This window comes from Rissa tridactyla, chromosome 9 (assembly GCF_028500815.1).
Source record: "Rissa tridactyla isolate bRisTri1 chromosome 9, bRisTri1.patW.cur.20221130, whole genome shotgun sequence".
Classification (NCBI taxonomy): Eukaryota; Metazoa; Chordata; class Aves; order Charadriiformes; family Laridae; genus Rissa; species Rissa tridactyla.
The window spans coordinates 22,139,757-22,163,837 of NC_071474.1; the positions used below are offsets into that span (position 1 = coordinate 22,139,757).

At 47.3% G+C, this 24,081-nt stretch overlaps 2 protein-coding genes and 1 long non-coding RNA gene across 8 annotated transcripts in view; 2 read left to right on the forward strand and 1 right to left on the reverse strand.

Annotated features, from left to right (window-relative positions):
- Positions 1 to 13,709, forward strand: part of ZNF592 (zinc finger protein 592) — a 38,722-nt gene extending 25,013 nt beyond the window's left edge. For all 3 annotated transcript variants that reach the window (XM_054215587.1, XM_054215586.1, XM_054215589.1), the window contains 6 exons: positions 230 to 406; positions 1,210 to 1,369; positions 5,515 to 5,793; positions 7,201 to 7,313; positions 11,088 to 11,223; positions 12,594 to 13,709. In XM_054215587.1, coding sequence (XP_054071562.1) covers positions 230 to 406; positions 1,210 to 1,369; positions 5,515 to 5,793; positions 7,201 to 7,313; positions 11,088 to 11,223; positions 12,594 to 13,118 — 1,390 coding nt within the window. In that variant the 3' untranslated portion in view covers positions 13,119 to 13,709. The remainder of the gene's footprint in view (positions 1 to 229; positions 407 to 1,209; positions 1,370 to 5,514; positions 5,794 to 7,200; positions 7,314 to 11,087; positions 11,224 to 12,593) is intronic.
- On the reverse strand, positions 7,307 to 12,598 carry LOC128915340 (uncharacterized). Its single transcript, XR_008468611.1, has 3 exons — positions 11,259 to 12,598; positions 10,974 to 11,090; positions 7,307 to 10,191 (listed from the first exon to the last, which is right to left on the reverse strand). It is a non-coding gene; the product is annotated as an uncharacterized LOC128915340 (long non-coding RNA).
- Positions 13,710 to 14,601: 892 nt separating the features above from the next.
- Positions 14,602 to 21,950, forward strand: SEC11A (SEC11 homolog A, signal peptidase complex subunit). Of its 4 annotated transcripts, XM_054215593.1 has the most exons (7): positions 14,602 to 14,734; positions 14,863 to 14,972; positions 16,946 to 17,095; positions 20,128 to 20,280; positions 20,812 to 20,931; positions 21,440 to 21,497; positions 21,663 to 21,950. In XM_054215593.1, exons 1-7 carry the CDS (start codon positions 14,684 to 14,686, stop codon positions 21,711 to 21,713), a joined length of 693 nt encoding a protein of 230 aa, XP_054071568.1. In that variant the 5' UTR covers positions 14,602 to 14,683; the 3' UTR covers positions 21,714 to 21,950. The 4 variants fall into 4 exon arrangements, with proteins under 4 accessions (XP_054071568.1, XP_054071566.1, XP_054071567.1 ...); XM_054215590.1 differs by lacking the exon at positions 20,128 to 20,280 and having other exon boundaries at positions 14,603 to 14,734; XM_054215591.1 differs by lacking the exons at positions 21,440 to 21,497; positions 21,663 to 21,950 and having other exon boundaries at positions 20,128 to 20,315.
- The last annotated feature ends 2,131 nt before the right edge of the window (positions 21,951 to 24,081 follow it).

Sequence of the window (24,081 nt, forward strand, 5' to 3'; positions counted from 1 at the left end):
AGGCTTCTTTTATAGATCTTGTTTGCTTGTCGCTAACATCTAGTTGGGAGGTCTGCCCAGCTTGTGAGTTTCTGCATCATATCCCTCCTTGGCTCCTCCACGTTGCTATTCAAGAGACTAAAGGAGGACTCACCGTAGGCTGGTGCTTGCCTCCACCTGCTCCACTTTGTGTGTGTGTTGGGAGCAACACTGTGGCTGTAACTCGGCTCTTTCTTGGTGCATCCCCCAGGTGCATCCATTGTGGAGTTGTCTTCATGACCCTCGCCATGCTGAAAGTGCACATCCACGAGAAACACTGCGAAGTCTTCCACAAGTGTTCTTTTTGCCCGATGGCCTTCAAGTCGGCCGACAGCACCACGGCTCACATGACCAGCCAGCACCCCGCAGAGCCTCACAAGACTACTCAGTAAGTGGTTTGGGTTTATCTTTTCTTCTTTGATGGGTAGCTCCAGGATTCCCGCTTTCCCTGCCATTTGTTTTCTGGTTTTGGTTTCTGTCCTCACATGAGAAGATTTGTTGTTTTGTCTGCCAGCGGGCGTCCGTTCCTAGCCACAGCGTGCTCTCCTTGGAATGAACGTGGTCTCCTGGGTAGGAGGAGAAGAGTTTGGGCAGGGAAGACCTGAACATCCATAAAAGATTCTTAATGGTCACCCCTTTGTCCAGCAGGACCCACAGTGGCACCTCTTGGTAGATGGCTCCAGGGCAACTGCTGCATCTGGCACTCGAAAGGAGGAGGAGAGTTGCGCCATGCAGCATTGCCCCCCAGAATCACTAGAGAGAAACCTGGATTTTCCACTTGGTAGCTTTCTTCTCCGAGCCTTGAGCTACTGCCGAACATGTGTGCTTTAAGGGAGGAACTATGGAAAGGTGGGACCGAAAGTCACGTGTAGCTGGTACACTGTGAGTTTGCTCCCATCTGTCTGCACTTACCGACACACACGCACACACACACACGTAGGTAGTTATGCATATGTACAGAAGTAAACTTATTTTTAGAAAGCTGTGGTATGTGCCTGAGGCATTTTGTTGTTCTTCCCAGTTGAGTTAATGGTTCAGTTGTCCACGTGGGTGTGTGTTGACAATACATTGAGAGCACAGCCTTCCCCAGGAGCCCGTCCCCTTCTGCAGTTGCTGAGGTAACTTTTTCCACTGTCTTCTTAAGATAACTAATGAAAAGAGACTGAGTTTACTTTTTTTTAATTGTTCCAGGGTGATCTACAAATGCTCTTGCGAGACTGTCTTCAATAAGAAGAAGCTGCTCCAAGAGCACTTCCAGCAGAACACCAACAAGTTGTTAGTGGGAGTGTTTAAGTGCCCGCAGTGTCAGCTGGTGTATATGCAGAAGCAGCAGTTAATGCAGCACGTTAAGGTAGGTAGCTCCTGCCGCTTACTGACACGAGGTCCTATATTTCGAGTTCACAGAGAGTTTACGTCAACTGCGTGAGGAAATTGGTTGAAGAAGTGGAAGGTTCTTGAGCAACGCAGTAGCAGAAAAGTAGAGTACAATGATTTACAGTATTATCTGGCAGCATCAGCGCTCTGTTATACATATGAAGAGGCAGTTATCATCCTTTTTGGTGGCAGTTTCTAGCGGGATGCGTGTGAGGACTTGCAGATCTGATTATCCCATGAGAGTTTTGTGTTAATTTGTAATAATGCAGGCAGTTACTCTCATCTATATATAATTTTACCTTACAACAAAGGCTTGTTTTCTGTGGGTAAATATTTTTGATTTTCAACTGTTCTATATTAAACCCAAGGAAGTGATTAAACCAGGGCATGAGCTTTATCTTTGGTTGGGAGACAGGGAGAAGTATTCTCTGCCCACAGTGTTACTCAATTTGTATAATGAAAGCTGAATCTCCTTCTTTTGGGTGGTCACCTGGAGGGCTTTGGCCTTTTGAGCTGTGGCAGAGAGAGGCTGCGTGGCGTTTAACGCCCCGCTTCCCTGGCCGCTCCGCTCGCCTGCAGAGCCGCACCAGAGTGCAGAGGCAGAAGTGACTGCCCTGAAGGTACCAGCCTTCAGGAGGTGGGACCCCCCCACCTTGTGTGCGCCCCCGCTGGCACCACTCTGACTGCTCCAGAAGGTGGTCTGAAATGGATAGTTGCACGCAACCCCAAAACTCGGTGGAAATGGTGGTCCGGAGAGTGCTTCGAACCTGCCCTCCTTCAGTAACGGCTCACATTGCACTAAGTGCTGCAATCATCTCACTACCATTCATCGCTCTGTTATACATATGAAAAGCTGGTTATTGTCCTTTTGGTGGTGGTTTCTAGCGGGATGCGTGTGAGGACTTGCGGATCTGATTATGCCGTGAGCGTGTGAGCATGGCATTTTCCTGTTGTCTTAGTCAGTGTGTTTCTATGTACGGTGTCTAACAACACTGCTGTGGAAATCCTCTCAGAACATTTCTTGATGGTGTTCTGAAGAAAGAGCTTGCGAAGTCTTATTTCCCTTTGATTAGAAAAAAAAAAAAGTGTCATAATTTTTTCAATCAGTGACTTTATTTTGTTTATATTTACACTTAAAAAGCAAGAAGATTCGTCAGCTCACTCCTAAAAGCAAAACCCATTCAAAATGACTTCTTTGCTCTCTTCCCCTGTGCCTTTAACTTGCAAATCTGGAAATGCTTTGCATGCAGTAATGAATTAAAATTTGAAGCCCTCCTGTGAAGTTGATGATTGCTAATCTTCCTGCATTATAGCTAACGAAATAGAGTTGAGATTAAGGCTGGGTCCTTCACAGAGGCATTCGGCCCCATGCTAAAAGCAGAGCTTGAGCCAAGGTACACAACTTTCGGCTCCTTCGCAAACCCCAGGGACCTGCCTGGAGCAGTTTGTGCGCCAGCGCCCCGACATCCCTACTACAGAACTTCTGCCTTTTAACCATGGGCTGTATTTGGCTGTTGTGTTAAAGGGTAAAGGAATTTGGCAGAAAATAAACCCCTTTGCGTTCCAGCTTGTCCTCAGGGATCAGAGGGGCTGGGGGTGGCTGGGCTTAGGTTCCGAGTGATGCCCAACTTGGCGCTATATAGGTCCAGTCGCGTTCAATGTATTGAACTACCATGATTACAGACGCACAATAGCGCGATGCTCTCTCAGTCTAGTCGCGTTCAATGACCTAGCATGGCCAGATTTGAGGAGTTTGATCGCATTCAATGAGAACTCTCACGGCTAGATGAATGAATAGCGCAGGTTATTGAGGCAACAGAATTGCAGATTCTTTTGGATTGCCGGTGATAGTACCCTGTCAGCAAGGCAGGTGCCCCTAATACAGCAGCATGAAACAACTTGAGTAACATAGTAGCATGAAAGAACTCTATACAGAGATTTCTAAGTTTCCTGAGGAAGCACTGGGTACAGCTGAGTGTTGGGATCTCACCCAAAAGGCGTCCCCACGGCGGGGAAGAGAGGCTCAGCCCGTTGACCGATCCCACAAGTCAGCCATGGTTTGTGATGGTGTCTTCCTGACTTGTCTGTGATGGTATCTTCCCTAACAGCTCTCCATTCTTAAGCCATTTTGTACTATTTTTTACCTTTCAGGTGGAGCTTGAGTGACTCTAGTCATACATACCTTCCTTACAATTAGTGTAAAATCTCCTCCTTTGCGTTTAAAGGTATAGGCTAGCGGAAATTCCAAGCGCAGACTAAGGGAGGGGCGAGCGCACCTTGGAGGCAGGTAGCTTTGAGGATGGAGGAGTGTTTTGGTATTACAATGACATTATAATGAGCAAAGTTCAACCTAAGGACTTGATTTTTACAAAAAATAAGAAACTGTTGGCGCAGGGTAACAACCATGCAGCTTATCAGTGTTCATAGTACTGTAAGTTCCCATTCCCTGCGCAGAGTTTGGCTACACTATCTTCACCCTGCCCCACTCTCTGTGCTGTTTTTTTCCCACCTTATAGTCCGCTAACTGTAAGATTGCAGGTTATGCGGCCTGGGGAACTACGGTGGAACACATTCCCTGCATATCAGCTGCGTTCCACCCTGGAAGTTTCTTCAGCGCTGCTCCTTTTCTTAAAACATGAATATAACTTTAGTTTCTAAGTCGCCTACAGTAATTATCCCACATTGGCCATCAGCAGGTCTTTGAGTTGGTAGAGGAAGGAAGCATTTTAGCTGTGGCAGGGTAGTAATGGCACTAACCCGTCTCCTCTCCTGTCACATCCCTCTCCTTTTTGCAATACCGAGTTTATAGGAGGTGCCGTGTAATTTGCTTCTCCATGCAAAATAAAGAAACCGTGCGCCTTCTCATCTTTCCTGGCTTTCTGTTGTGAAAGCGTAAGAGTAGGAGTTAGAAGGTCTGGTTCCTGTTATTGATTCTGCAGAGAAGTCACTTCATTTTTCTGTGCTCCTTTATTTTCCCCCTCCAGTGGTGTAATAACAGGAGGAATGGAGTGATGGGTACTCGTGTATCTGCTCATAAAACGCTTTTGATGTTTCCAGATGGGGAGAAAGGTGACCCGTGTGTATTACCCTAAATACTGTCAGTGTGGCGGAGCAGCTGTCGCTGCCCGGCCGTTACGTGAGGGAGCTCCTGTGGACATCAGCGGGATCAGGTTCCGAGCTCACAGGCTGCTCAGATGAGACCTCGCGTTCTGAAGTTTGTTTGGTGTCTAACCCACAGAAAGACTTCCAAAGGCCTGGGGCCTTTGTGTGTTGAAACTTTACCCGTTATTAATTACTGTGCACAATTAAACCTCTAAATTACCCTTTTGTGTGGATGAACTGTTGTTGTTCCTAGGGGAGTTTCTTGAGGTTTCTTTGGTATGTTGCTATTTTATTTGCTTTTGCTTTCCCACAGCTCTTCGTTTCTGCATTATTTTCCTTATGTTCAATTTTCTTTGTTAAAATAACTTTTGGGGGGACTTTGGATTTTGGCCTATTGAACAACCAGAGAGCCTGGGGACATATTCCTTATAAGGCTGGTTTCTGGCTTTATGCTTGCTTTTATTTGCCAAGGGCAAAGTTTTGAACACTGTAAATGTAAATAGCAATAGGCATCGTGGAATTGAGGAAAGCAGGGTTGGAGAAAATGAGAGGTTGTCTTTTCCTGTCCCTTGAACGAGGATGAAGCACCTTTGGAGCCCCCAAGATAACAGCAAACATTTCATTCAGAGCTTACCAAAGCAGTGTGTTTTTAGAGTTTAGGCTCTTGAAATAAGGACAATTAACATTTCTCTTCCATTACATCTTCCCTGTTTAACCAGAGTTCTCAGAGCTCATCCACAATGTTAAACAGGCAGCACCAAGGAGCTGCTGTTGTCATGCAGGAAACGTAAATAGACGCTTCATGTTTCTTGGGAAAATCTCGTGCTGGGGAAAACGCTAGAGCTGGCTTCAAGGGGAAGTGGGAAGATCTGCAGGAGCAAGACACCAGCATACTGTTTTGGGGGGGCAGAAGCTTAATTCATTTATTTAAATAATAAATGTTACTTCTTTATAAATAAAGGTGTATAATGTGAATGACACATACATTTTACATGTGATTCCATTATTGTTGTTACCCAGGGTGTTCATGGAGTCCCCCAAAATCCTGAGGAGCTCTCAAACTTCCGACAGAAGTCTGATAAGGCATCAAGGCACCAGGTTCATAACCCACCAAAGGAGCTGTCGGTAGCCAACGGGACTTCCCACTCCCCTCTCCTGAGGAAGGACATGCGGGTGGAAGGACACAATCCTGAATCCAAGTCCAGACTGAGAAGAACTGGTTGGACTTGCAAGGAATGTTCACAGTGGATCCCCGATCGGGAAACCTATGTGTCCCACATGAAGAGAAATCATGGAAGGGTAAGGACTCAGATGACACGCTTGAACTAGGTAACGTGGAATTTTTAGCAAAAGAGTCTGATAGTCAATATTTGGGGCAAAAAGAAACTGAGAATCTGTTTGCCAGCTCACTGAGGAGTAAGCTCAGGGCCAGAAGAAGAGAAGTGATGTAGCCTGTTGTAAGCACACTTTCTGTCCTTGATCGTATGCTCTACGACCCGCATACTTCCTGCCCTTTGCTGTTCCTTCTGCCACTGCATCTAATGTCAGGCTTCCTCTTTAGCTCGTCTGGGTAAGTGGAGGGAAAGTTGTGTCTTCTCCCGTTGCTGGTTCAGCAGTCTGATCCGAACTATCTACACACAAAGTGACAGAAGGATGTACAGTTCCTCTACGTGATACCTTGTTTGGTAGATATCCCCACATCTGACTGGGGGAGAGGAACAGACTCATGCAGTGCGCAGAGCTATCGTTATAAGAACTGTAAATCTCAGTTTTGTTGGTCTCATCCAGCTCAAGCCTTGTGTTGCCTTGACCTACTTCTGTCAAGCTAATCCTTGCTCGCTGGCAGAACGTAGGCAAAGATGTTGTGTGCAGCCAGATTTCTTAGTACTTTGGCATCAGGACTTCTCTCTTGATACACTAAACCACCCTCCCCGAGTCCCATGGTCAGAGGCTGTGGAAATCTGGATCATCATCTTTGATTCCTTCTGGCTTGACTTGGGGAGTGCTGGATTGTCCCACTTGATAAGTATCAGGAGAAGGAGATGGGGGCAGGGTGTGAAGGCTGCATTTTCCCATTTGAATTCTGTAGAAGTAGGAAATTTGCCAAATATTTAATTTCAATACATATATATTCATTAAAATCTAAGAAGATTTAAATGGAATGCATGCGGGTTATACAAAGGAGGGTAGGAAAAGGAGGATGCTAGTTACAGGGCAGAGTTGCGTAGGGGGACGTGGATATGATAAATGGATAACAGCCGGGACTATGTGATGCTCTTTAACATCTTGCCCTTTTATTGTGCTGAATTACGAGGAGAGAGGAGGGTAAGTGGACTTGTACTTCACACTGGGGTCCTGTGTGGGACTGGGATCCCTGAAGGGACCTTCCACTGAATTAATTCTGCAGAGGGTCTTGTAGGGAAATGACCCCCCAGGAGAAGCAGCTAGTGCAATTCCTATTAAAAATAAAAAAAAAATCAAGCATGTGCTTTAACTAGTCCTGGTTTTTACAAGACCAGTGTTGGTCTTATAAAACTGTTGGGCTGAGTATAACTGGGACCCCAACACCTTAGTGATCTTTATCAGTGGAAGAGGGATTTTTTGCACCTGAGAGGTAAGGACCAGATGAAGAGCATGGGAGGGTTAGAATCCAGTCAGCGCCTTCCATCGCCCTGTTACTAAAAGGTATTTCTGTTCTTCTGTTAGTCTATGAAGAGATATCCCTGTCGACAGTGTGAACGCTCATTTAACGCCTCCAACAGTCTGCGCAGACACATCCGCAATAATCACGACACAGCAAAGAAAGTTTATACTTGCTGGTACGTACTGAACGCCACTTTTCAAATTTGTTTTCAACGACAGGCTAATCCTTCAAGTTTGGAAGCCCTTTGTAATAGATCACATCTGCTCCTATCTGCTCCAGGCTATAAGTTACTGAGGGAGAGTGAGAAGAAGAATATATTAAACGTGAGAGACTTGCTGTCTAAAATAAGTCCTTGCTTTTGACTGCACAGTGCCCTTTGGAAACTTAGGGTAAGGTTTGATTTGAGATCTGCAGGTGCAAAATGAGGATTATATTGCGCACCCTTGTGGAACAGCCAATCAAGTGTTGGGCCAATACACCAACACCACGGTTGGTGTAGTCGTGCATCACTCTTGTGCCCTCCCCATGAAAGCAGGGTACAAAAGGGGTGTGAAATCCTAACGAACCAGGGCACTAGATCCCGACGCCACTTTACACAGGCAGAACTGACTGCACAACCTGCAGGGTAATGGAGAAGTAAGCCTGCTGGATTTGCTTGGGAAGATGCACCTTAAAGTTGGAAAATGGATTTGGAGACATCAGATGAGCTATGTAAATCAGCAGTGAAAAAAAGTCGTTGCTGGTGAATGTATTTTAACTGTGAATACAGTCTCAGCTCAGGACAAAGCCCAGTGCTTACAAAACTGCCACATTCTCATCTACTGTTGCACAATAAGTCGTACGCCGAGCGACTGTGCAGACTGGCTTTCTGTCTCATTCCGAGACATCCTTCCGAAACAGAATTAAAGCACATTTGTATTGGAAGGGAAGTTCCAGTGTTGTAGGTTGGGTTTGGTTTTTTTTTTTTTGTTTAACTAAAATTTTGGTTTAATGCAAGTGTTTCTGAAGAGTGTGCTGTCCCTTTACTGCACTTAAGTTACTAAAAGCCTGTCTTGGAAGAGTACATTCCGCGTGCACTTTATTTCTTTAGACTGCCAAGTGAGCCACAATAGCTTTTAGGAAATGGATAAAGTATTGGCATCACCGCTGGGCCCTGATAGGAATGCATTCCTGAGGCATTTTTCATCCAGGACTTCTAAACTTTCCATTTCTTGTAACTGTGCTGACTCGGAACCTCTGGAGGAGATGAAATGTTGATTCCCAGTATGTTTCATTCTGCTTTAAGTTTGTGGGTCATGGTCTTTGGAGTTACGTGCACCTGATTTGTATAAATCTTTTCTCTCTGGATCAGTTGTTGAAAACTGAAAACTTTGAAAAAGTGGACTGTGTCAGAATCAAAGTGAACGTAAGGCCTAGCTGTGAAGAAGGATTTGTATAGAAATACCTCACCGTGCTGGCTTATTGTGTGCATTAGCTTATACAGGCCCTGGAGTGCACTTTTTCTGTAACTTTTCAGAATGACTCACGGTTGTGGATCCACAGCTTCACCCAAGGCTCCATGGTCAGGCCGTATTCACAGCAAAGAAGACCCAGCTACAGATTCAAGTGAACTGTGGTTGTGTTTAATTCTCAAGCTTCAGTTCCTCCTTCTCAAAATCTGTTGATGAAGTCTTAATCGGACATTCGTTGTCTCTCTTTAATCATTGTAGCGGCAGACTTACTGAAAACACTCTTCAAATGAAACCTCTTCCTTGAAACACTTGTCCCAGCATCTTTGTTTGCATCCAAGGTCTTCTGTCCCATCTCCTCTTTGATCTCTTTTAGTTTGTCCAGACTGCTGTTCTAAAAATCATCTCTCTGCCACTTGCAAATCCTTCCATCTCTTTGAATTCCTCCTCAGCTCCTTTCTGTGCTCTGTAAGGCATCACATCACCGCTGCTCCTTTTCTTTTCCCTTGGGTGCTGGTGTCAGGCAGTTTGTATCGGTCTCCCCTGTTTTCCCTTTGGGGGCTTTGGTGCCTTAACTTCCTCTAACCCTCTGCTCCTGGATTGCCCCGTGAAGCACGAGTAAAATTTGTCATTGATCCAATAATTGAGTATTTTTGTGACTCCAGCATGCTGCCTTGTAGGTGACCTCCCTCTGGCTTCTAACATTTCAAACTGTGGTTTCCCCTTCTCCCCCTGCCCTGCTTAGGTCTCTGCCTTCTGATAAATTCATAGGGAGAAACCAGTGATGGAGGACTTGCTTGAATACTCTCCTGCCACTAGAGTAATTCAGGTTAGAAAAGCATCTTTCTCTCCTCATGTGAAAAAAAAATCTAAATCAGGACAAATTGCAAAATATTGTGATGTTTTGTGTATTTTCTTTCATAATTCACTTGGTTATTGTTATGGGAACTTGCTCTTATTTTCCAAGTCTTAAGTACAAACTGTCTGGAACGCTTGATTTTCAACATGTTTATTTTTGATAAATACCACTTAATAACCTCTCATCTTTCCTCCATGAGGGAGAAAAAAATCCATCCTTATTAAATATTGATTTATCATCTAAGCAGTTCCTGTTAAAAACCAGAAGTACTCAATGAGCACATCTGCATTTTCACATCATTACTGACTGTTGTTTAATTTCCATCTAGTTACTGGAAGATCAGTAGGAATCTTCTTCTCTCATTTTAAAAGATGGCTTTGTTGCCCAGGGACACTTCATCTCCTCTTTGTTGCTTTTCATCCCTACATTTCGACTGCAATTTGTGCATTTCAGAGAAGCGGGGCTGTTACTTGCCTCATTACCGGGGTCGACGTGTAGCCAATGGACCTTCCCTGTGTCACACTGGCTGGCAGCAGCAGAGTACAAAGTTAATCGTGGGTTTCCCCAATTGCTAAGAGACCTCTGTGTACTTCACCGTGCTGCAGGGGGGTGGTTTGTGTGTCTGCAAGTCCTGGCACTTACTTCCAGTAGACCTCGGTCATCCGGGAGTGAAGGCTAACAGATAGCACACCCCCTTCACATCTCCTTTTGAAACGTCAGCCATGGTCTCTGGTAGCTCTTCTATCCTACAAAGATTTAATATGAATAGTTGTGCATGAATGTTGCGTTTGTGAGTGCTTCTGCCTAGGTTATTGTTATCAAAGTTGGAAGTTCAGCATTTTTGTAAGAATTTTAAAGTCTGTTATGATCTTGTCTTGGTAGGACAAGGGGAAACAGCCTCAAGTTGCGCCAGGGGAGGTTTAGGATGGGTATTAGGGGAAATTTCTTCACCAAAAGGGTTATCAAACTTTGGAACAGGCTGCCCAGGGAAGCGGTGGAATCACCATCCCTGGAGACATTTAAAAGCCGGGCAGACGTGGTGCTGACTGACATGGGTTAGTGGTGGCTTTGGCAGTGTTGGGTTGATGGTTGGACTCTATGATCTTAAAGGACCCTTCCAACCTTGACAATTCTATGATTCTGTGATACACGTGGTCTTGTGGGTGGGATGCTGGGTGCTTGGGAGCGCTAGGTGCAGAACCCCCTTCTGCTGCAGGCCTCCTCGGTGTTAGCGAGTCATGAGCAGGGCCCTCTGTGTGTAGGTGTCTCATCTGAGAGTCGTTTTTCCCCCATGCATTTTCCATCTTGATTATTTATCTTGTGCTTGTGTAGCATCTAGCACAGTGGGCCTAATCTCCGCCAGTCCCTGTATTTATTTAGTACTGTAAATAAGACGTGCCCTACTTTCATTCTCATTCATGCTTACTGTGGTAAACTAAACTATTCTAGATTTCTCTCGGGGGTAATGCTCTATTATTAAAGTGATGATTTGCTGCATATTTTGGTAATCTAATAGTGCATTACTCACCAGCGTGTCTCCAATGGTACCCATTGGTTTGGCACATAATGAAGAGCTGTTTGGATGGAAACGAGCAGCTGGACATTTCCTCTAATAAATTTTCTTCCTTTTTGTATTTCTAAGGTACTGCACAGATGAAAATCAGACATTTCCTCAGCCGTTCATGCTGGAGAATCACATCAGCCTCATGCATGGCATCAAAAACCCAGACTTATCCCAGATGGCCAAAGCAAAAGCTCCAGAGAGAGACACAGCAGAAGTAACTGACATATTTTCATTGAAAAATAAATGCACCTGGCGAGTAGCCGTTCACTTGGGGTGTTATGTCAAGCCCTCTCGTCCACACGGCAGATTTCCTTCCCCTCCTCTCAGCTCCAGCCAGTTTGCTCCTCTCTGGCGGTGTCGGGATCAGAACCGAAAGTGCAGCCAAGCTGCAGCAGCACCAGGGCAACGTGTCTTGCATTTTTCAAGATATTTTTGAACGTGTGGCCCTGTGTTTTCCTCGCCTTTTTTCACTCTACTTTGTAACCAGGTCTAATTTAGGTTTGTTATTACCCTTGTTTTCCCCTGCCACTCTGTTCATGAGCCTGGTACATTTTTCCTCTCCCTCCCTTGTTTTTTCTTCTAGTTACAAAAGATTTTTTTTCTGTTTTAAAATACTTATTAGATCCATTACCTATAAGAACTGCATTCTGCCTAAGTAGGATTGTGTAATGTTTTTCAGCAAATGCAACCGTTCAACTAACTTTATTTCGGGTTGGTTTGGAATGGAGGCTTGGCTGATTGGGTTTCTTTGCTCCGTTTACTTTAAAAATAGACATACGTTTTTGGTATCACTGCAATTTATCGTTCGTCTATACCCTAGCATTGAGGGATCGCAGCCAAGACTGACTCCCCCTATGTATTTACGTGGTAAGGAAACCTGGGGTAACTCAAGAATTCCCTTCCCTGAGCTGGTGGCTGCTTCCCGCACGCAGAGCCGACATACCGGGGCACCCGGCTAAATGGGGGCAGATGTGGCTTCACATGGCTCCAGCTGGGTCTGCAAATACAAGCCTATAAGCTGTATCCTAAACAAAGACCACTCAGTGCTGCTGGATAAGGAGATAACAAAATCACATGAAGGGACATAGGCAAGCGAGCCGTCCCCACAGGAGGAGAAGCACGCTGCGGGATTATAAGACAGAAGGGATGAGTTAAAGAGAGATGCCATGAAGAAAAAGCCTGAGTGGAGGGCAAAACGTTCAGAGTTAAATCCAAGAAGCGTTGCCTGGGATAATGACCGTCCCCGTGTCCCTGAGCTGTACCTGCTCTGGAGGCTCCTCCCTCCCACACCAAGTTCACATTCTCTTTCCCCATCACGTTTCTGCCCAGCCAACCCCTCCCAGGTCTCCCATCTCACGCCGCAGGATGGCGGTTGAGATCCTGCATGTTGGAGCGAGGCGTCTGGGTCCTGGTAGGAGAGGCAATGCAAGAGGAGTCCCTAGGCATGGCTTCCTTTAGTTTGTATCAAATACCAATGTGTATTCACCCTCGGGTGCCTTCAGATACGCGTGTGGAATTTAGCACTTAACTCTTCCATGGTCTCGAACAATAAAGTAACTTTTTAATCTTGTTTCTTTTTTTAAGGCAAGATCTCCAAAGAGGATGGCAACGGATGAGCTGGGTCAGGCAGAGACCGCTGCGGGTTCAGACGCGCCGCCAGCCAAAAAACTGAAAGCGCACTGGAAATGCGCTAAATGCGGATTCGCGACAGACATCAGTACTGAGTTTCAGGAACACATACCTCGGCACAAGACAGACAGCTCCACCTACCAGTGCTTGTTCTGCGGCTTGTGCTACACCTCTCACATCTCTCTCAACAGACACCTCTTCATTGTTCATAAAGTAAAAGATGATGATGAGGAGGAGGAGGAAGAGGAGGAGGAGGAGGAGGAGGAGGAGGAAGATGAAAGGCAGAAGTTACAAAGGGAGATGAGTGAGAACGGACATGAGGGGTATAATGGCGAGATGAACACTACAGCGGAAGAAGAAAACCTGAAATGCAAAGAGTGCAAAAGTGACTCAGCTCTTTGTGAACACAGTCAGACGTGTGGCGTGGAGGGTCCTAATAGCACCTCGCAGAACAATCACTCAAAGTCTCTTAAGACTTAAAAACAAAAAACCCCTTTTGGTTGGTCAGGGTGTTTTTGTTGGGAGTTTTTTACTCAAAATACGGGGTGGGGATGGGGTGAATCTTTGAAATATTCTGTTGATTTCTTGGGATGGACATTGCTTTCCGTTAACTTCTATTTGTAAGGGAAATTTAAAAAAAGAAAAAAACCCTGACATTGCATCCTGAGCACTAACTCTCTGCCAGCCCAGAGAGGTGAAAAGGGAAAGCAGGGCGAGAATCCTCGCTGAAGCTTGTCCAACTCCTGAGGATCAAGGAGCACTTTCTTCAGCTGCAGTTTCCATAAGATGAGCTCTCTTCCTTCAAGTGTGCACTGCCTCAGTCTCTGCCCGGAGCCCCAGGCTTGCCTTCCCTATCTCGCTTTCTTTCTCCTTCTATTTATGGCTTCTTTTTTCTCTTCCCATCCTGCCTTTGTTTTACTCATTTTAACTCATAACGCCGTCTCAGCAAAACACGCTTGTCAGGACCGTGCTGGCCGATCTGGGATCTTCTGTGTTACACGGGACAGGTTCAAGCTGTAAGTTGTGCTGAGTTTTCTTTAACTGCCCGAATAACAACCTTGTTTTCCAAAAGGCAATTTAACGAAATTTCTTGGACCTGAATCATCCCGAAAGAGAGTTCTGTAGCCCCTGCCGTCTCGGGTGAGCGCAGCTCAAGGCCATGCGTTGCGTTAAGGAGGGCCTGCTGCCCCTCAGGGACCTGGTGGCTGCCTGTCCGTGGAGCTGCGCTGCTGGAAGCCGTCCTAGGGTGGGTGCAGCTGGGCCTGGTGCTTGGTGGCTCATCTTGGCAGGGAGCTCGGGCAGAGCTGTGTTGGCACCATCCCCAGATGGGGAAACCGTCCCAGTGCTCCCGAGGGGCTGGTGCTGAGGTGCTGCAGCAGAGGCGGGTGTGCGGAGGCAGTGGCGTTCCTTGGTGCGTCTGGGCCGGCGTCCCTCGCTCTCCTCCCACAGCCGCTCGGCCTCACCTGGGGAGATGCTTCTTTCCATGCAGTCATATTGACTCCCTCTTCCCTCACTCGTTCCCCCGTCACACATGCGCTTCGTGTAATATAATTATCTTCTATACCATTATTTTTTTTATTATTATTATTATTATGTTGAGCCAGAACCCTGCTCGTTATTGTTTACTATGACGATGTTTAAATAATTTAAGAACTATTTATCTTATTGCATTCGGATCGCTCACCTTCTCGTCTCGACGTGTTTTGATACGACCCGTTTGGACTCTATTTCTGGCGGGGCGTGCGTTGGCCCGGGGGCGCGTGCCCGGGCGGCCTGCCTGGAGTGAAGGATAGCGGGGGGCGCTCCCGAGCCACCACCCCTCTATTTAACCCGCAGCGGCGTTCGTGCCTTGCTATGATGTTTACTTCAAAGTATCGCAAATAAACGCATCCACGGGGGCCTGCCTGGGCGTCGTTCCTTCCTCAGGCCACTATGGCCGCGCCCCCCCCGGAAGGGGCGTGGCCGGAAGCGGCGGGGCGGCGGGCGGAAGCGGGGCCGGAAGCGGGGCCGGGCGGGCGGTGGTGCCGCCGCCGTCGGTGCCGGCGATGCTGTCGCTGGATTTTCTGGACGATGTGCGGCGCATGAACAAGCGGCAGGTGCCGAGCCGGGGCGGGGCAGTGGAGGGGGGTCGAGGCGGGCCCGGGGCGGGGGGGTCGGTCGGGCGGGGTCTGCCCTGCGCGGCCCCGGGCGGCGGGGCCTGACCGATTCCTCCCCCCCCCTCCAGCTGTACTACCAGGTGCTGAACTTCGGCATGATCGTCTCCTCCGCCCTCATGATCTGGAAGGGGCTGATGGTGGTGACGGGCAGCGAGAGCCCCATCGTGGTAGTGCTGAGGTAAATTCCGCCGCGGGGGGGAAGGTGAGGGGGGGAGAACCCCGCCGGGCCCGGGGAACCGGTCGGGCCCGCCACGGCGGGGCTGCGGCCGCCGGCGGAGGTTTGCCAGGGGGACGGGGCAGCGGGAGGCTCCCGCCGCGTCCCCGGGCGCCGAGAGGCTCCCGTAGAACTGCTGCTGTCCTGTAGCGCGGAGGAACAATGGGGGAAGAGGAAGGAGGTAAGTGGGGCTGGCAGCCCCACGAAAAACGGCGTCTCGCTCTTCGGCCTGTCTCAGCCTGTGCGTTGGAGAGGTCCTGAGGAAGGGCTTCAAAGAAACATGGCGAGAGCGCAACCCAGGTGCTTCTGGATCATACCAAACCCCCTGGAGACACTCAGGGGTGCGGGTGAAAGACTTGAAAAGGGAAGGCCTTGAAGCAGGGGGTGATGGACCCGTTGCTCGCGCACATCGTCCCAGTGTAGAAGCAATGTCTGTGGCAGAGCTCCTCTTCTCAGCCAGGCTAATGGCACTTCCTGTAGTGGAAGCTGTGGCAGCGGAACATGGCGGTGCGCTGGCACCTCCTGCCCTGCCTGTCCGCGTGTCTCATTGCTGCTACGAGAACAGTGAAGTCTGTGGCGAGTGTCAGTTATCAAAAAGGAAGTGGAAGTCTTTGAGATGCCGGCAAATGAACTCGTATAGCAAAAAGGAGTTGCTGGATTTTTTTTAAATGGGAAGTGGCTTACTGAAAGGCCCAGTGAGCGTTATTATGTGTATGTTGCATCCTTAAAAGTATCCGCTAACTCTTTTGTCACAGCTGCTTGTTTTTTTCCGGGCCTTCTAGTGACCTGTGACATGGCCAGAAAAAGGAGAGATGCAGCTGTACCCTTTTATACGCATGGCTGAAAGTAAGGGATGTCACTCTGTAGCTGGATAGGATTTAGGTGTTGCCTCTTGCTCTTGTGGAAGTGCTGTGCAGTGGTTGTCACCAGCATTACTCCCACGTCCTGGTGCCTGGGACAAATTCCTGTGGCCAGAGTTCTTGGGCAGCCATCATATGCTGGCACTGTCAGATGCCGCCTAGATATTGCATGAGGCTGTTCTGTGGCCACGGTGGCCTTTCTGTGTGTTTCTGCATCAGCGTTCATTACCGCATGCCATTTAACAGAACTCCCACAAAATAAAACCGAGTGGCATTGCCATTCCCTCCTGACGGATCTGTGAAGTCCAGGGGAGATGTTTCACGCTGTTCCTCCCAGTGAGTAAGACAGGGGCCATTAGGTCACATCCCTTCTTCAGCGATGTGATCTTCTATTCTGAATAGCAGCTTCTGCACTGTCTCGAGATAAAACACAAATATATGCGGTACTTAAAGTTCATCATTTTGTTTTGCACTGCATTATTTATCCGGAATTAAGAAGGTTAAGTATTTTGTAACAATTGCCATTTACAAGAGAGGAGAAAAATAACTTCAGTAGCGGTGCCTGAAATGAGATCGTTAAGCAAAGTGATGAATCACAATAACAAATTTTTAGCACGCCCGTCTGTCTGTTCCAGATGGGAATGCAAGAGCCTGTATGCTTTCGGTGCTTTGTTCGTGAGGATGATCTATCTACCTGTGAAAAATAAAAACAAATGACATAAAGCTTCTCACCACTGCCATGCTGCCAATGTAGCCCTTCCAATGGAGAGCTCAGAAGTCGGGAAGATACTGCTTGTCATGAGCCTTGTTGTTGTTAAGAAAGCAGGCGGCTTTCCCTGTCTGGTGTGCTTTTAACACCCGCTGCTGGCGCTGTGCTTTTCCCAACAAATCTGAAGTGCCGGTCGTGTGGTGATGGAATGCAGTAGAGGTTAGACATGCCCGGTCTCCAAGTCCACGTGGATTTTTTAGGAGCTTTTCCTTGAGGTTATTGTCAGATTTTTCTTAAAGGACTATAAACTCTGAAACCTGCTTCCAAGTGTTTAAATATTGTTCAATTGCCCCTCTTCTCTTTTTCAGTGGAAGCATGGAGCCTGCGTTTCACAGAGGAGATCTCCTGTTCCTCACGAACCGAATTGAAGATCCAATCAGAGTGGGAGAAATCGTGGTCTTTAGGATAGAAGGAAGGGAGATTCCTATAGTCCATCGCGTCCTGAAAATTCATGAGAAGTATGTCGAGAATTTGGGGGATTGTACTGCAGCTGTTTAGCTAAATTTTTTCTCATCTCCCTGGGTAAATGAGTGGGTGGGACACCAGCAACAGAAATCCAGGTGCTGTAGGAAGAGGTAACAAAGGCCCTTTCAGACAGATGAAATCTGCCCTTTTTGGTTTACTGGTAAAGGTCATCCAGCAGATTTCACAAGCTGGGGAGTCTGCTGTTGTCCTGGACGCCCCATGTCACTTAATGTCTCCTGTACTGTCATTTCCATCCCAAGCTGCTACGTAATGGTGCTGCGTCGTCTCCTGTAGGTGTGGCTGTATTTGCCTGTGTGAAGTGACTCTCGTTTGTAGAGGCACAATTATGGAAGAAGGGTTTTTTGTATGTAGCGTGCGTTATTTTAAAGCTCGTCTTTGTGCTCCTGGTTCCTGCTCTCGTGCAGAGGCAGGACTTTTCTTCTCTGTAGGAAGTGTTGCGGTGTTACACACGGAGTCTCTGTATGCACTGCACTCTCCATGTACTGTTCATTCTGGAAACGTTTAGCAGGCTGCATGTCTGAAGGAATAAAGCCTGGTCACTCCAATCTGATTGCTGGTCAGGGTTTAGTTTTCCAAGCAAGGCTTCCTCTGCAGCCGTGAGCTTTCCAATTTTGCTGGTCGGGGAAGGTGGAAATGTGGCTGCTCCAGGCCAGTCAGCGGGGATACCAGTCATCCTCGTGAGGCATTTGAGTGAAACTAAATCTTGAACTGAATCCCTGGTTCTCCAAGCCAGCTCTGAGAGGACAAGGTTTGGATGGGGTCCCAGCATCTGTTTCTGCTGAGTAAATGCCTGCTGCAATATGAATGAACTGGAGCTCAACCAGGGCTCAGAGACCGGTTCCAAGGTTAAGTCAGTCACTTGAGTCATATGGAAAGGTGGCACTTGAGGATTGCTCTAGTCAACTGAGGTCGATGGGGTAGAGGTGGTCCCTTCCCCCAGGCATTTGTAGCAGCCACAGGTGTTGGGACATCCAGACCATTTGTCTGGCCCATCATGAAGGTCGACCAGCTTTGTGCACATAAGTAGTCCAGCTGAAATCCTGGCTATGAGAGAGTGGCACCTCTCCCAGTAGACAGAGCAGATTCTTTGCTGTTCCGATTTGTTCCATATCAAAAACATTTGACAATGTCCATTTTCAAAGTAGTGTTCTTTGATACCACTAATTTAAAAATTAGGTCAGTATCTTTGGTGAATTTGCTGTCTAACATCGCACGTGCGCTTTTTGTGATGTCTTGGGAACTCTTTTAAGTGAAGTGCTAGTTACTTTCTCTCGTGTTGCATGCTAAAGGCTCAGCTGGGCTCCGGTGCTGCTGCTTGGGCTGATTAGGCAAGAAAGATCAGGGCTTCGCTCTCAGCCAGTCTACGGGCAGGAGAAGCAGAAATGTGCCTTCTGTGCAGCAGTTCATCTCCAGATATTCCCCACCCTTCTTTTTTTAGCCTGGCTCTATCTCAGCACTTTTTTTTTTTTTTACTGTAACAGAACCATAGTGCCAATCCTAGATTCTGTGAAGTAAAGCCATTCTCCAGTATTTTAGGTTTCATTTCAATAAAACAACCAGACACAAACTTGATCTTTATGTTAGGAAAGATAAAACTGAAAAATACATACTGTGACCTGAAGCTGGGCGCTGAAGGCAGGACTCTGAGGTATCAGTTGCTTCTCTCACTAGTTGAAGAATGTTTTTCTGGTGCCAGTTTGGAATTCAAGAGTGTCCTCTGAACGGCCAGAGTTTCCCATTTCTTCCTGTAGTTATGGACTGAGTGAAAACTATGAAAAGTCTCTGTGAAAGCTGACAGGAGTCACAAAGTGAAGGAAAAAAGAAACCCTGTTCTCTGTGCTTCTGTGGCAACTCAGGCTCTGGTTCACATTGGTATTGTTTCAGCAGGAGAATGTTTTTTTACTTCCTAGCCTTTGCTTCTTTCTTCAGAGTGGAATTGAGTTCATTCTTTATCACTAAACACAGAGTTTGTGGTCAGAATTTACTTAGTGGTTTTGGTGCAGGACAGCCAGACCAGATTGCATTCACCTGCGACAGCAGAGCAACTGTGCTGCGGGCTTCTCCTGCTGGCTCATGACAGAGCACTGAATCTGCTCAATAAGGTGGTGCGCTCCCGCACCATTGGTCTTCAGAGATGAAACTACATTATCTACACCTTTGGGTATCTTCATCTTTTTCCAGACAATCTGTAAGCTCTTAGAATGTCTGCCGTTCCGGCACTGTGAGCCAAATGTGCTTTGAAGAAAGATCCGTTCTTTTTTTTCTCCTGGTTTTTTTTTTTCCTTGCAAGCCAAGTAACACACGTTGGCATTCAGGCATGATGAAAACAGCATGAGCTCTGAGGATCTTCGGCATGCTTTACCGAGTTGTGTTTGATCTGTCATTTCTGTGAGCAAGCCGACAGAATCAAGCTACAAGAACGCTCCTGCTCAGCATCTGCCTTGAGATGCCACAGGGAGAGTGACTGGCCAATCCCGAGTAGTGGCACAAAGCGCTGCTGCTAAGCAGGCATTGCTGGCTGTCCAGCGAGCTGAATGGAAATGACTGGGGAAGGGTGCGTAACATGTACACATAAAGCTAGGGCAGAGCAGCAGCTGTTTCCAGGTCAAAGCAAAGATTCAGATGCTCCAGGATCGTGTTTATGACCAGCCCCAGGGCAAATTAAAGACTAGAGAGAGTATGTAGCGATAATTTCTGCAAAATTAGGATTTCAGGCACAAAGTGACCGTTCATAGTATTAATAGCCCCTTTTCTTTTTCACATGGAGAACCCAGTAGCTTTTTGAACTGATACAATATTTTGGCATCTGAAATATCCTTCCAGAGAGACACGATTTGGTTTGCAGTGTGTGAGTTAAGCATAGCACCTTCTCTGGCTTGTTTTAACCTGTTAACCTCTGAATTTCGTTTGATGCTCTCTGGGTCTTGTATCGGAAGTGGCAGTGAAAAACTGATTGTTGCTGTCTGTGTCATTTGTGTTGGACTACCGTCATATCTCCCATCAGTTCTGTCTTTTCCAGGCTGAAGAGTCCTGGTCTGTTGTTTCTTGTATGGAAGTGGTGCCAGACCTTGTTATCCATTTCTGAACCTTTGCCAGTTCTTCTCTCCATTTCAAAAAAGGATGTAGGGGGTTCAGAACTGCACAGAGCATTCAAGATGTAGGCACATCGTGAGTTCATGCAGTATCATAATGGTATTGTTTGTTTTGTTCTGTCCCCCTTTCCTAATAATTTCTAAGTTTCAGCTTGCTTCTGACCACTACTGAGTAGAACCGTATGCTTTAACCCCAAAGTCCCATTTTGGGTGGTAGTACCCAGAACCCCACATTTGTATATGAAGCAAGACAAGCATCAACATGAAAGAGGTCAAAAGCAAAGAGGCGATAGCTGCACTCTCGCTAGAAGTAGCTCATTCTACTGGTTCTGTTCTTAAACTCTGCCAGAAAGCTTGGCTGGGGCCAGAATTCATTCTTTCATTGGCTGGATTTTTTTTTTTGTTGTTTTTTTGGTTTTTTTTTCAAGCTGTCTGCTTTCCACCGCATTTGACGTAGTTTCCCTTTTTCAGCCTGTTCGAATGTTTAGGACCTGATTGCTTCTCATACCTTTGTGTTAGTCTCTACGCGCTTGCTCTAGAACAGCTTTTATGAAGTTCTTTTTCTCTGACTTACCCGGCTGTCTTGTCTTTGCTAGGCAAAATGGTGACATCAAATTTTTGACAAAGGGAGACAATAACGCCGTTGATGACAGAGGGCTGTACAAACGAGGCCAGCACTGGTTGGAGAAAAAGGACGTAGTGGGACGAGCGAGAGGGTAAGTGAAGTTGAAAAAGATGTGGCTTTTTACACTGCCCTCCCCCAGTGCCATCTGTTAATCCCCCTTCTCCTCCTGAACTCTCCCTGCCGGGTGTTTGTGACCTGCCTGAAAGCGTTTGAAAAAGGTACTGTGGAGAGTTAAAAAACAAAGGTCGCTCAGCTCTTAGCTTGGCTTAAGCGAAGGGATCCAGCCGTGAGCTGCATCCTGAGGTTTTGCTGCTGGATGGACACCGAGGCAAAGGCAGTGCACACTCAGGCATGAGCAGAATTGCCATCGAAATGATTTGGCGAGGCACAGTCTTTGCAGGCAAGCAAGATCTGAAGAAGGCAGAGGCTAAAACACCTTCTGGCCTGCTTTTACTCAGCCTCCACTGCCACGGCTTCCCTGTTGACCGTCGCCCTGAGCATGCTTGAGTGGCTTCTCCTTTGTACAAGTACCAGGGCAGGGCTCCTCCCGTGCGCACCCCTCGGTACTGTTTGTTTTAATAAAACTTTTATTCTTCTAGATTTGTGCCCTATATTGGAATAGTGACTATCTTAATGAATGATTATCCAAAATTTAAGGTAAGAGCTCTTTCATTTTCTGCCTGCTTCTCCCACCCCAGCTAAAATGACTTCATGAGAACTTTATACGTGCAGGCGGAACCGTTTGTCCTGTACGTTCGCTGCTGTTACTGCATCTTTAGATGTGAATGTGCACTCCTGTGTCCTCTCTTCTTTTTCTTCCAGTATGCAGTCCTCTTTTTACTGGGTTTATTTGTGCTGGTCCATCGAGAGTAGCCTCTTGCACTGAAGTACGAGGTGAAGGTGCCATGGATTTTTTTAGATGAACGTTTTAAGTAGATGATGGTCCAATGTGCCAGGAGGAAGAAGAAAACATGCATTTCAAAGCTTCTTGCCAGTTTGGGTTTGTTTTGTTTTTTACTGCGTAAGGGTGAATGTTTGTCACGGTATTTCCAATGGTTTGTCACATTTTAGCATTTTTAGTGAGTTTTTATATTAAAAATTTAAGCCAAACTGTTCAGTGTTTCTACTTTGAAGCTGAGCTTCCTCTCGAAGTGCCTAAAGGACTGTTTCCTCTAAGTCTGTGCCTCCGCTGGGCAAGCGTGACCTCTCCCTGTGCTGACTGAACTGTCAAACGGTGAGCTGTGGAGGTGATGTTTTTTCCAATTCGGAACTGGAATAAAGATTTTGCATCTTGCCCGGTATGAGCCCTGCCACATTCTTCGTTACTGCCTGGCTGAGTGCAGCCTCATTGCCCTGGGGTGTCCCTGGGCTTTGCCGTTGCAGACTGACTCCTAGAGCCCAGCAAGTGAACTGGTCTTCTCTTACAGAACGACTGCAGCTGCCCTTCTCGTTTCCTTTTGGAGAGTAAGCAGTCCTGAGCTGTAGATCCATTCACCGTTTCTGTAAATCATGCTGAAATAATCTTAAAGACTGCAGGGTGTTCTGGGCAGAGGATTACTTCGTGCATAAGCTGTCAGTGCAGGACTAGGTAACAGAAGAATTGAGAAGGGAAATAGCCATAGCTGTTTGGCAGGGATGAGTTGTTAGGATGCAATAGTAAAATTTAGTTTTGGAAATGTATTTTAGGTTTCTAATGATCCCTGCAGCTGGTCACATCTTACAGCTCACCGGAAAGCTACGGAAAGGCTGAGCCCCCACTGCCCTGAGGTCTGAAAGAAGAAACCACTTGTCACCATGTGCAATAGCCTTTTTTCTAGGCTTCTCATTCAGGATAGTGATCCCGCTTGTGGAGGTGTGTCACAGGAGAGCCCAAGGAAGAGGAACAGGGCAGAGGCTCTGCAGCTATTGGCATCTATATAAATTTGTGCCACCTGCACTGAGTGAGTGATGATTATAAATCGCCTCCGTGGTGTCTGTACTGACTCACGAAACCGTTTTACCTCCCCTTCGCTAGGGCGGATCTTCACAAGAGCAGGCAGCGGGAGCACGCTGCCGTGGCTACCTCTGGCCAAGGCTGCCTGACCCCTCTCCTGCAGTTTGCTACCGGTTGTCTTGCTGGGACAGCTTCCCACTGCCCGTGGGAGCCTGTCTCCTCCCGCGCTCTGCTTTCCCCCGGTTAACACCTCTCCTCTCGGTCTCGCAAAATCTACAGACGGTTCAAAGCTTCGGGCTGTTACTGCAGCTGCGTTTCACCGCGTCCTGTGTTCCCTCTTCATGCCTGCTCCGAGCTTGCATGGCAGCAGGGATGGTTAAAGCTGAGCGCTGCTGCCACACACACATCCTGCGTCGGGAAGGGCAAGGACAAAACCCAACGGGGTGCGCGTGGTCTGTTATCGGTCTCTTGCGTCTGTGCCTCATTAGGCTTGTCGGGCCTGTCCCGTCTCTGGAGGTGAACTGTGCCACCAGTTGTGTCCCGGGGACAGTTTTGTTCCCTGCTCAGCAGCTGGGCTGGCCTGTGGTACCCCAGCACGAGTAGAGCCCATTGGTTTAACTGGGTGGTTTGTTCCCTGGGTAGGATGAAGCAAAAAAATCATCTGTTTGGGACACTGCAAAGAGGTTACGAACAGGGCCAGCCCCCAGTGCTGAGCCTTGTACCTGTTGCTCTTGGAGTAATCGTAATTAGTGAAAAAAATAGCAATAAAATCTGTATCTCCCACTCCCAGTGCTGTAAGCCCTTGAGGAGAGAATTTGGATACAGAGTTTCTCCAAAGCATTTGAGTCACAAAGGGGATGTTTTGTCAAAAGCCAAACCTGGGCGGCAGCGAGGGAAAACAAACTCTCTCTTTGAGAGCTGCCATCAGCCTGGAGCACCTTCCTGGGGACGTGGAGCGGCGATTCTGCCTTTGCGGGGAGCACGGAGGCCGAGTCTCCGCTCCCTGCTCCGCCTTTAGCTTAAACTGGTTTTGTGCTTAAATTGGTTTTTAACTTGGGCTCACATAAAGGAGTGAGCTGAGCTCTTCCAAAATCTGCTAATCAACACCTCGCCGTGAAATCTCGCCCAAAGTGCTGCTGTTGCTGTTCTCCCCGCCCTCTCGCATTCGCACCTTTTGCAAAAATCCGAGCGTGTGGACGCCGTTGTGTTACTGTCGCTGAGTCAAATTAACAGAAAGGCTAAAACACAAAGGATTTAGGATTGTAGAGGATGCAAGAATTAGCTCGTCAAGAGCACCTGCTGAAACCC